General features: G+C 42.4%; 1 protein-coding gene across 1 annotated transcript in view; it reads left to right on the top strand.

Annotated features, from left to right (window-relative positions):
* The window catches only part of pappaa (pregnancy-associated plasma protein A, pappalysin 1a), a 245,529-nt gene that overhangs the window by 142,476 nt on the left and 90,495 nt on the right, over positions 1–12,558 (top strand). The window contains exon 15 of the mRNA XM_051690455.1: positions 4,222–4,390. Coding sequence (XP_051546415.1) covers positions 4,222–4,390 — 169 coding nt within the window. The remainder of the gene's footprint in view (positions 1–4,221; positions 4,391–12,558) is intronic.

Genomic DNA, 12,558 nt, shown 5'->3' with positions numbered 1-12,558 from the left:
TAAAGCGAAATGCGAGTGAAGCGTGTTGATCTTCATGTGTTTATAATGAGTGAAACCTAATCATATGAGCACTGATTCGTTGTGGAAGGCATTCAACACAGTGCTCGTGCCCCTTCGCAAGAGGAATAAAATGATTATAAGGTAGCACACGCTTACTAAAAGAGCACAGTGATAGCCACAGCTCTAGCTCGAAAAACCTCCCGCTGACTAAATGCAAAGGATGATGAAGCAATAGATTAGTCAGACTTACAGAGTAATGAGATGTAATTGTGAACCTGAAAAAATAAAATCTTTCCAAAACTGTTCCAAGTTACCATTAATACGTGCTTCGAGTTACATACCTAAAGTGTGGAACTTTATTTATCATCCATTATTGTTACTCCTGATAGAGTTCTCATAGCATTAGCTACTGATGCAGCACCATATGAATGGGACCTGTGATGTTTTCATTTAAATCTGGAAATAAACAAACTTTTAGGATTTTGAAAAAGAAAATTAAACAAAAATAAGCTGTGTTGTAAAATTAAAAGGAAATATTTAAGATTGTCAAATGTTAGCAAGCAAATTTGTGAAATTGACCATGTTAACTCTTTTGTACAAAAGGTCAGATTAATTTGCTTTCAATGAAGCACACAAGTTGCTCTTTGGAATATCCTCAGGACATGCAGGGGTGACACATTAAAAACTAAGACATTCTTAAATTTGACAAAATAAATCAGTATAAATTTCAGTACATTTTTAATGCTAATTATTTATAATGAAAACTTTTATATTCATTTATAAAATGCAAATAGAAGTATATTCACAAGTGGTATCAAATGTATATTGGATCCCACTGTATATGTGTGACAGAGCGGTACAGATTTTATCCACAAGCCCAAGTTCTTTTATTTGTAGGAATTTTGACTACACCACCCTTGGGAATTTCACCCAGGGAAATATTAATAACACCCAAAGATTGTTACTAGGTCACACAGGTTCGACTCTTTTATTCAAAATGGTAGGCAGAAAATGTGGGTATAATTTCAAAATACAAAACTTTATTGATACAAAATTTATATAAAACAAAAAGAAAAAAGTCACTTCTTTAAAATAGCCTTAGTGATACTATGCAGCGGCTGATGGCTCTCTGTTTCCAATAACACTACAATAAAGAAAAAAATAGGAAAATAAAATACAAAGAAACAATTTACATAAAGACTGAAAATTTATACAATTCACAGAAACAGACACAAATTATATCAAATCGCAAAGCAGAAACTTTCAAAAATACCCTCACTAATAGAGGTGCAGTGGCTGGCAACTCTGTTTCAAATAACCAAATAAGAAAAAAAAGAAAAAATTTCAAAACACATAAACAACACTTTACATAAAAACTAATGTTTACACAACTCACAAAAGAAAAGAAAAAAAAAAAACAAAACAATACACTACACCAACCTACAGGGCTGAGGTTCCCCACAGAAGGAGTGATCACCAGAGCTAGTTATCCAAAAGCACACTTCCGAACCCACCACCGTGCACTCAGATCACACAACCAAACACTTCAAAAGTGTCACACGGCACACGTGACCACATGACATGAAGACAAAGATCCTTCCACCTGTGGGACCCCAGCTCCTGAAAGAAATCAAAAATAAGTAAATAAACTATCAAAACTTAATTAAATTTAATCACAGATTGATAGTTTCATACAGCTCATTCACGAAGCAGACAACAGTGATGGGTAATCACAAAAATATCACAATATATAATACACGAATATTCAAAACTCAATACAGACAAGGAGGGAGACAGAGCTCACACGACGCAACCACATCGCTTGTTCTCCAGTAATTAAGTAACTGAGCCTCAACCCCAAAATAAAAAATAAACCAAAATAAAACCAGACAGCAACAATCCCCTCTACTATTTGCAAGATGACGGCATTCCCACAGCACGGCAGCAGAGAAGCAACAGGGCTGTAAAAAATGATGACAGCAGAGGACAATGATCGCTAGAAACGAGAGGGAGAATCCTGCGGGGAATGTAAACAAAAAAAAAAAAAACTAAATGATACATTACTAATAATTACATATCACCCACTAATATCCCCCACTCGTAATTGCATACAATGAAACACTTACCAGAAAAGGACAAATCGGCCAAATATCCAGTCCCTTCACAGGCAAAAGCTTACGGCATTCATATAACCCGCCGATTAACTGGGATGCAGGGAACCGCACATTACTTAAAACATCAACCAATCGCTATACCCCCAAACAAAGCTAAACCACCGGCTCAGTACAAAGACAGCTTTAATCCACATACCTGAAGGGTAAAACAGTCATCTGATCCACTAATGGAACACGCTGGAGGAAATGGGCAAGAAGGGCAAACAGACGCGCTGCAGCTACTGTCACCAACGCCAAAGAAAAGGGGAAAGCCGGACGAAACGTAAGGCGGCAACCAACCAGCTTTTTAAATGGAGAGCCTGCCTTGCTGATAGGTGATTGCAAGTGTCAATCACCACTTACCTAATTCTGTTACATATGTAATCAAGTTGTACCAGGAAAATGAGCTAAGCACGTAAAAAGATTACATAAAACACAAATGGTTTTGAAATGCCGGACAGAGGTTTCTTTTCATGATTTTTGTATTAAAATGTGTCTGAAACAGTAAAACTAATTTCTTATTTTCTCACATGGGTCTTTGCTTACTGAAGATGACTCCATACCACCCCCTGACTACGTCAGATCTGCCAAGATTCAACTTGGTCAGCGAAAAGTTGAAAAATGCCAACTCTGCATTTACAAATTGACTTCAATAGAGGTTTATTTTTTATTCCACTTTTTTTTTTCTCTCTCTCTCTTTCTGAGATTAGCATTTAGCCATCAATTTGTACAGCACTATTCATCTGGCCACATAAATGACTATTTATGAAATAAAGAACAGTGTGGATGTCAAAAAAAAAAAAAAAATACAAAAAAAAATCCCTCCAAATTGCCTCATTTTTTTCAACAAAATGTTTTTCCCCGATGTGATAGTCATAAAATGATGTTAAATGATGTTGTCATAAAATGATGTTTACGATCTCTTCAATTGAATGTAAGTGTCTGAACAAGTCCATGAAAAGGTACATTTACATAAAAACACTCAAGTACGCATCTCATGCACTTTAGCCAAATTCACTAATAATTCACTGGCTGATTGATTCTTTAGTTTTGTCTGATTCCTTCAGACTTTTCCAATGTGTACATTATTTGTATTAGATTTGTTTTGTTTTTTTTTTTTTGTTAGTGTGGAGGGCTGGTGGTCTTCCACCTAGTCTGTTCAAGACTTTTGGCTGACTGGTTGACTTGACTGGTCTGGAAAAGTAAACAATGTTTTGCAATTTAATGCCATTAAACTGGCAAATTCTGGCAAAACCATGTGATTACTTCTGCCTCAAATGGGCTCATTGTTTCAACCTAGTACCTTGTAAAAACAACCTTTCCAGCTGTACTGGTGCACCCATGCACCTTGACTTCCCGAACTCGCATAGTGCAAGCCAATCAAATTTGAACTGGTGATTCTAGATAGCTCTTGACATGTTTGTTTTCAGTATGCCTCAGACAGTCAGTGAAAGGGCTATTAGTATTAAACAAAATATGCTAAATTATCCTGTGATGGTTCTTGCTGGTTGAAGTGGGTTATTTGCAGTTTTAGGTGGTTGATAAGCTGGTGGACCCGAGGTCAACCTTAAAGACCATTTCGGTGAACCTAGTTAGAGCTGATAGACCACCTTGGCTATTTTGAGGGTTGAACTGGTTAAATATAATCAAAAACATATCTTGAATTGTTTGAACACCATGAGCTGGTATGACCTAGCTCTTCCAGTAGGATGCAAAGCATTTAGTACTGTGTAATCACAGCATATCGTGTCAAACTGGTGTCTCAAAGATTTGAGCATGAGTTGACTCCCTGACACAATGAGTGTTTCTATTGTACTGCTAGAACTCCTGTTTGTTTAGATACAGCGGTGGGAAGAGTCAACCAAGAACAATCTATTTATATATCCACAGCTGAAGTATTAAAGTCTTGTGTCAGGATGGCTGTGAAGTGGATGTGTGTGTGTATGCGTGTCTCTCGCAGGACTTAGATGTGACGTAGTATTCTGCTGAGACTATTCAGAGGCGTCCAGATGTAATGCATTTGTGTGCAGCTAATTTAGCAACTCTCTCTCCCTCTCTCTGTTTGCAGTTGTGTTCATTACTCGTGTGAAGCCATCGATTGCCAGGAGCCGTTGATCCGGAACGCAGAGGTGAAATGCAGCGATAGCGGTTACTTCAATGGAGCGCACTGCACTGTCACATGCAACAGCGGCTACGTCCTGCAAATCCACCGGGACGATGAAATCATCAAGAGCCAGGTACTCACTGAGATGGGCAGAAAAAGGAAGAGATATCAGCTAGGTTCTAAAACTTAGTGAGCTGCCTTGCAGGCTGGATTACACTACCCGACTTTTAAAATCTGTACAGATTAAACAAATATTGTTTGCACTTTATTTTACAGTACGTGTACTTTCAGTATACCTACAGTGTACTTACTCAAGAAAATACTGTGTAATATTAGGTAACTACACTTAATATGGGTAAAGGTTAGGGTTGGGGTTAGGTTTATGGTTACTAACTAGTAATTACTGTAGTTGTTGTAATTATATAGCATGTGAATATAAAACAGTACTGTAAAATAAAGTGCTACAAGAATACTAATTGTCATACTTACAGACTATGTACATGGCTATAGGAAAAAATGGGCATCACACACCAAACCACTGAGGATCTCTAACAAACCTACTTTCATGCTGATCCGAACACAATAAACCTACGTAGCAAACACAAGCCCTCCTGTTAACTTATGTTGTCAAAATAAAACTAAATTAACTTTTCCTTCATTGCTCAGCTCCACTTTGAGTGCTTGTTCACTATTTCCATTTCCTGTGGCAGCTGGTCATGTAAATACAGTATTACCATATAAATTTACCATATAGTGCATAATTCAATGTTTTGATACAGTATAATAGTATCTTGCGCTGTAGTTGCGCTGAATACAGTTATGTGAGCTAACTATGATAATTTATTAGCTTACTAACTGTAGGAAATGCATGATGGAATGTTCGCTTAGCATGCTAATTGGTATGCTCACTGAAAATGCAAAAAGAAACATTTAATTTGACCATTTAGTTCTTTGGTTATATCATGTGATATGTCATATAAAGCTTACATGACATTAATTGATACATTTTCATGCATAAGACTGCATAAATTGTTGCCCTTCTGGCCATGCCTGCTGGCAGGTCTTCCTCACCATTTGGAGCCCTGGGAGAGACGAGGGGAGGGAAAGGGTAGAGGGAAAGAGCGAGGCAGAGTGACAGAGAGAGGAGAGAGAGAGAATAACCAGTTCGCTGGCTCCCGGATGCGCTGTCGCCCGGTCCTCAACCACTCCTCCGCCCTCTAGCGGACGCCAGCTGGAAGATGGCAGCGGTTCCTCCGGCTCTTGCCGGCCGGCAGCAACCCCTCCGTCCCCAGGCAGATGGCCCTGGCAGCTGGCAGCGGCAAGGACTCCACGACAGTGCATCCCACCTCCATCCTGGGTTTCGGCAATACTGTAACGGGGTACGGGATGGCAAGGAGGAGGCGGGAACCGGCTAAATAGTCAACATAAAGTTTAATGATAAAACTCAACATAAACATAAACAAATGCAGTCACACATGCAACGCGGCTGCGTGCGTCTCTCTCTCGAACTGGCACCTCCGGCTCGTCTTTATCCCCCTCCCAGCTGATTAGCCCGATCCAGGGATGGCCGTGTGTCCTTACGGCCCGGCCCCACCCTCCTCCTCATCACAATGTCATATTGGAATTACTGTAATTACAAAACATGTAAAAAGTGCTCATGTCTCCGTAGAAATTGTAATTACAAGTTGTAAAGTTGGAACGCCATGTGAAAAGAATCAATAGGGCAATGTCCTCTACAGTTAAAGGTAGTAAACACATATTTCTGATTTGATTTGCCATTTTGTTATGTCATTGTTACCTGGAGCACTTTCTTTGTTCTTAAACATTTTGCAAGAACATATAAAGGTGAATTAATCAATTACTGTAGTGATAAATTAAATGCTGTTATCAGCAACAAAGCTGTTTTGGCATTATGAGTGCGTAAAGATGGGTCGAGGTTAGCCAATTTGCCAATAGATGCATCAGCAAATAATCCAGCGCTTTGAGAACAATGTTCCTCAGAGACAAATTGGAAGGATTTGGGGCATTTCACCCTCTACAGTGCACAATAAAGATAAAAGATTCAAGGAATTTGGTCAAATCTCAATGCTTAAAAGGCAAGGCAGAAAACCACTTCTGAATGTACATGATCTCCGATCCCTCAGACATCACTGTCTTAAAAACTGCCATGTGTCTGTTAATGGATATCATGACATGGGCTCAGGAATACTTTGGTAAACCTTTGCAGGTCAACGCTATTCAGCGCTGCATCCACAGATGCAAGTTGAGGCTTTACTATGCAAAGCAAAAGCTATACATCAACACTGTCCAGAAGTGCTGCTGAATTCTCTGGGCTCGGTCTCATCTGAGATGGAAAATAGAACAGTTGAATTGTGTTTTGTGGTCCGACATGTCCACATTTTAAATCTTTTTCGGGAAAAAAAACAGCCATCATGTTCTCCACACCAAAGAGGAAAAAGAGCATTCAGTATGTTATCAGAGTCAGGTCCAAAAGCCAGTGTCTGCCATTGTATGGGGGGGTGTGTCAATTCCAATAACATGCACATCTGTGAGGGCACCATTAATGCAGAAAGAATTGTTCAAATTTTGGAGCAACATATGCTACCATCCTGCTGGACATCCCTTCATTCTTCTGCAGGACAACACCAAACCACATAATGCCCAGATTACAACCCAGCAAACACAATTATGTTGTAAAACAAGTTTTATTTTTTTCATGTTGTGAAAAGGTTGTGACAATGTTTTTATCCGACATACTTAATATGACAAATGTAATTTTTTACACGTTATAAATGTTTTTTTTTTTTTTCACAACGATTCTGTAACGTTGTAACTGTTTTTTCCTACTGTTGTCTTCCAAAGCAAATGGTACCAACAACATCCCAGTAAACTATGTTGTAAAAACGTTTTTCACCCACGCTGCAATAACGATGTTCCCGATGTACTTAATACGACAGATGTCGGGGTTTTTTCACATTATAAAAACTTATTTTCACAACGTTTCAGAAATATCGTCAAGATGTTTTTATCACGTCAGCACATCTTCTTGCCACGATTAAGAACATAATTACCATGGGGGGTCTGGGTAGCTCAGCAAGTAAAGACACTGACTACCACCACTGGAGTCACGAGTTCGAATCCAGGGCATGCTGAGTGACCCCAGCCAGGTCTCCTAAGCAACCAATTGGCCCAGTTGCTAGGGTGGGTAGAGTCACATCGGGTAACCTCCTCATGGTCGTTATAATGTGGTTCTCGCTCTTGGTGGGGCGTGTGATGAGTTATGCGTGGATGCCACGGAGAATAGCATGAAGCCTCCACACACGTCTCCGCGGTAACGCACTCAACAAGCCACGTGATAAGATGCATGGATTGACGGTCTCAGACACAGAGGCAACTGAGATTTGTCCTCTGCCACCTGGATTGAGGCAAGTCACTACGCCACCACGAGGACTTAGAGCGCATTGGGAATTGGGCATTCCAAATTGGGGAGAAAAGGGGAGAAAAAAACTAAAAAAGAACGTACTTACCATATCCAACCTGGTATTACACATTCAGTCGTCAAAAAGGTTTTTACCGCATTATCTCCCAATGCAAAGTGTTTACCTACAACAAACTGTACTAGTAACAGAAAGAGATCAAATATGGGCTTGAAGAGGTGTCTTTTTATATTACTTTTTAATAATTTGCAGACTTCAAATTGTTATATGCTACATCAGCTTAAACACAAAACCCATGTATTTACTCACTGTATTTATTCACAACATAAAAAAAAACTTTTCCCACTGACAACTATATGTTGGAAAGACCATGGCTAGCTGCACCACGGGGAAGTTGTCTCAAGGGGTAGATCTCAATACTTTAAGATACTATCAGTAACTCTAAGATTTGGAGTCAAAAGTCCAATTGCACAAATGTTTTTTTCTCCAGCAGAGGTTTTGAATGTTGGCTTCAAACACCTTGTTTTAAAGCTCTGAAATTTTATTTTTATTTTTTTATTCTACCTTCCAAAATGTGCATATACTGTATATATATATATATATATATATATATATATATATATATATATATATATATATATATATCACATTTTTGTTATAGTTCTTGGATAAACAACAATATCAAACCACACTGGCATACATTACAGGAAGGGTTAACAGTATTATGAAGACAGGTGTGCTCTCAGTACAAAGGATTTTTTTCATGAAAGTCAATTTGGGGCATGTCATCACATATTTATGTTACCAGATTTTTACGTTTAAATAGCAGTGATGGAAGGACGTGTCTCCCAACAACATGCCCGGCAATTGGTATTTAATGAACAGTATATTTTGGCCTGGGCATTAATGGTGAAAAAGTTAAAAGGCTTTTCTTTTTCATAGCCAAGACTTTATGGTATGTGGCTATTCAGAAAGTGACTTGAGGAAACATTCACTGGAGTAAAAATTGTGACAACTAGCCCCACTCTCCCCTATAATTGGAAACAAACTTATCTTAAAGTTATATAACATATTAACACTTGAAAATAAATGTTACACTTTATATATAAAAAATCAGATAAATTGTTTTCATTTCACTGCATTTAACATCCATTTCTAAAATAAGGAATGTTCCTTACTCTTGCAGTTTCAGTTGTTCATGTCCCTGAGTAATATTTGCTTACACTTAAGAACATAAGTTCCCTATCTGTCACTCACTCGACGTTGTGTCGATGTAGTGACACTAGGGGTCACTCTTGGGAGCCCGAGACACCTCTGGTCTTTGATAAAAGGCCAATGAAAATGGCATCCTCGGCAGTGGCCACCCCGCTCGGGTTGATGCATATGAGGCCGCTTCAGCACTGGCTCCAGACTCGAGTCACGAGATGGTGCCACGGGACACATCGCGTGGTCATCACACCGGTCTGCCACTGTCTTTTCAGCCCTTGGACCGACCTCTCATTTCTATGGGCAGGTGTTCCTCTAGAACTGGTCTCCAGGCACGTCGTGGTCATGACAGACACCTCCAAAACGGGCTGGGGCGCTGTTTGCAAAGGGCACACAGCCGCCGGCCTCTGGACGGGTCCACGGCTGCATTGGCACATCAACTGCCTCGAGTTGTTGGCAATTCTGCTTGCCCTGCGGAGGTTTCAGCCGATGATCCAGGGCAAGCACGTGTTAGTTTGGACAGAAAACACAGCAACGGTAGCATATGTCAACCGCCAAGGTGGTCTGTGCTCTCGTTGTATGTCACAACTTGCCCGCCGTCTCCTCCTCTGGAGTCAGCAGCACTTCAAGTCGCTGCGAGCCACTCATATCCCGGGCAACCTCAACACTACAGTGGATGTGCTGTCACGGCAGGTTACCCTCAGGGGAGAGTGGAGACTCCACCCTCAGGTGGTCCAGCTGATTTGGAGTTGATTCGGATGGGCACAGGTGGACCTGTTCTACCAAGAATCCTCCCACTGCCCGCTCTGGTACGCCCTCACCGAGGCTCCCCTCGGCATAGACACGCTGGCACACAGCTGGCCCCCTGGCCTACGCAAACATGCATTTCCTCCAGTGAGCCTACTTGCACAGACCCTATGCAAGATCAGGGAGGACGAGGAGCAGGTCATCTTGGTAGCACCCTACTGGCCCACCCAGATGTGGTTCTCGGACCTCACGCTCCTCGCTTCCCCTAAGGAAGGACCTTCTTTCTCAGGGACGGGGCACCCTCTGGCACCCGTGACCAGACCTCTGGATTCTCCATGTCTGGCACCTGGACAGGACGTGGAAGACCTAAACGGTGGTAGACACAATCACTCAGGCTAGGGCCCCCTCTATGAGGCACCTGTATGCCTTTAAGTGGCGTCTGTTCGCTAAGTGGTGTTCTTCCCGACGGGAAGACCACCAGAGATGCGCAGTCGGATCAGTGCTTTCCTTCCTGCAGGAGAGGTTGGAAGGGAGGCTGTCCCCTTCCACCTTGAAGGTGTACATTGCCACCATAGCAGCACACCAAGACGCAGTCGACGGTAAGTTCTTAGGGAAGCACGACCTGATAATCAGGTTCCTAAGAGATGCCAGGAGGCTGAATCCCTTCAGACCGCACCTCGTTCCCTCATGGGACCTCTCTGTAGTTCTTCAGGGTCTAGGGTCCTTTTAGCCTTTGCAGTCAGCCGAGCTTAAGGCACTCTCCTTGAAGACTGCCCTCCTGACTGCGCTCACTTCCATCAAGAGGGTAGGAGACCTGCAAGCGTTCTCTGTCAGTGAAACGTGCCTGGAGTTCGGTCCGGGTTGCTCTCACGTGATCCTGAGACCCCGACCGGGCTATGTGCCCAAGGTTCCCACCACCCTTTTTAGGGACAAGGTGGTGAACCTCCAAGTGCTGCCCCATGAGGAGGCAGACCCAGCCCTGTCGTTGCTGTGTGCTTTACGCATCTATTTGGCAGAGCTTTAGAATCTCTGAGCAGTTCTTTGTCTGCTTTGGTGCACAGCGGAAAGGAAGTGCTGTCTCCAAGCAGAGGATCGCCCACTGGCTCATTGATGCCATAACTATGGCATATCACGCCCAGGACATGCCGCCCCCGGTAGGGCTATGGGCCCATTCTACCAGGGGTGTAGCGGCTTCCTGGGCCTTGGCCAGGGGTGCCTCTCTAACAGACATTTGCAGAGCAGCGGGCTGGGCAACACCCAATACCTTTGCAAGGTTCTACAACCTCCAGGTGGAACCGGTTTCGTCCCAGGTAGTGGCACGCAAAACAAGCGGATAAACCTGGGATAGCTGGCTGGGTGTATCGCTTGCACATAGCGCCTTCCACCTCTTTTTGAGCTGAAGACATGCGCCATTAATTCCCAGTAGTGTTCACAAGTTTTGTTCCCTGGTTGACTTCCTCCGAGCCCTGTGGCAGTCGAGTTTTCGGAGAGACTCGCTGCCGGCCCAGTACACGTGCTAACTAAGAGTCCTGTTCTGGGGTAGGTGCTCCGCATGTGGCGGTTCCTTGTAAGGCTAACCCAATGCGATATATATCTTCCGCTACTTAGTTTCCCTGTTGGCAAACTGCATCTTCCTTGGGCAGAGCCCCTCTGCCCCAGTCTCCATGTTTGTAATAACTCCTCCCCCATTGGGTAGGATCTACCTTGAAGACTCTCCACATAGTTGGAAAGACCATGTGACGTATTCTTCCACTTAAATATCCCCCTCCTCTATTTGGGCAAGGTGTGGTCTCCGCGGTGTCTTCCCCTTGGGAGGGACACCCCCCAACTAGACCTGGCGGGCCAGTTGTATAATCCCCCTTCTTTTTTAGGGAGTGGAAAAAAGAGAAGGGGAAAAGAGGCCACGACTGGGTTAAGCCTGTCTCTATCTCTTGGGTAGTCGACTTGTCCCCAAAGGGCCATTCGACACTCATAACTATGTTGGGGGAGGTTACGTGTCGACCTGGTGTGTTGGCTATGAGGCACACAGTTGTCTGCCCACCACACACCGCCAGTTCACATAACACAGTTCAGCCAATTGTGCCGTTTCGTATAGGGACCACTAGTGTCACTACATCGACACAACGTCGAGTGAGTGACAGATAGGGAACGTCATGGTTATTTGTGTAACCTCCGTTCCCTGATGGAGGGAACGAGACGTTGTGTCCCTCCTGCCACAACGCTGAACTACCCGCTGAAATGGCCGGACCTTATATCGGCTCCTCGGCATAAAACCTGAATGAGTGGTTGCATACCAGCTCCTTTTATACCCATATGTCCGGGGGAGTGGCATGCAAATACCACTCGCCAATTTTCATTGGCCTTTTATCAAAGACCAGAGGTGTCTCAGGCTCCCAAGAGTGACCCCTAGTGTCACTACATTGACACAACGTCTCGTTTCCTCCATCAGGGAATGGAGGTTACACAAATAACCAAGATGTTTGCATTCACCTTGAAGAACCGGCAAGATGTTTACCATTAAACGAAAATGAGGGCTTGTAAAAAATGCATTTTGTTTTTTTTTATTAAGTACTGCCCAGCAACTATAATACGCAACTATTACAAAAGGTCAAAACATTTATTGATGCTCAAGAAGTTAACAGACAATATTAAGAAACAAGGGTATGTAAACTTCTGAACAGGTTGATGTGTACATTTTTATTATTTTGTCTTATGGGATATATGTAAATGTTATGTAGCTTCTGAATGGCAGTACTAAAAATTAGATCTGTTATGTCTTATATTTGTATATATTCTGAAAGTGATGTGTTTACTTATCAGACAAATGGGGTATGCAAACTTTTGCACTTAAAGGGATTGTTCGCCCAAAAATGAAAATTCTCTCATCATTCCTCACCTTCATGCCATCCCA

The sequence above is a fragment of the Myxocyprinus asiaticus genome, chromosome 4, assembly GCF_019703515.2.
Source record: "Myxocyprinus asiaticus isolate MX2 ecotype Aquarium Trade chromosome 4, UBuf_Myxa_2, whole genome shotgun sequence".
Taxonomy (NCBI): Eukaryota; Metazoa; Chordata; class Actinopteri; order Cypriniformes; family Catostomidae; genus Myxocyprinus; species Myxocyprinus asiaticus.
Note: the sequence above shows the minus strand (reverse complement) of the source record. Positions and strands in the feature narration are given on the sequence as shown.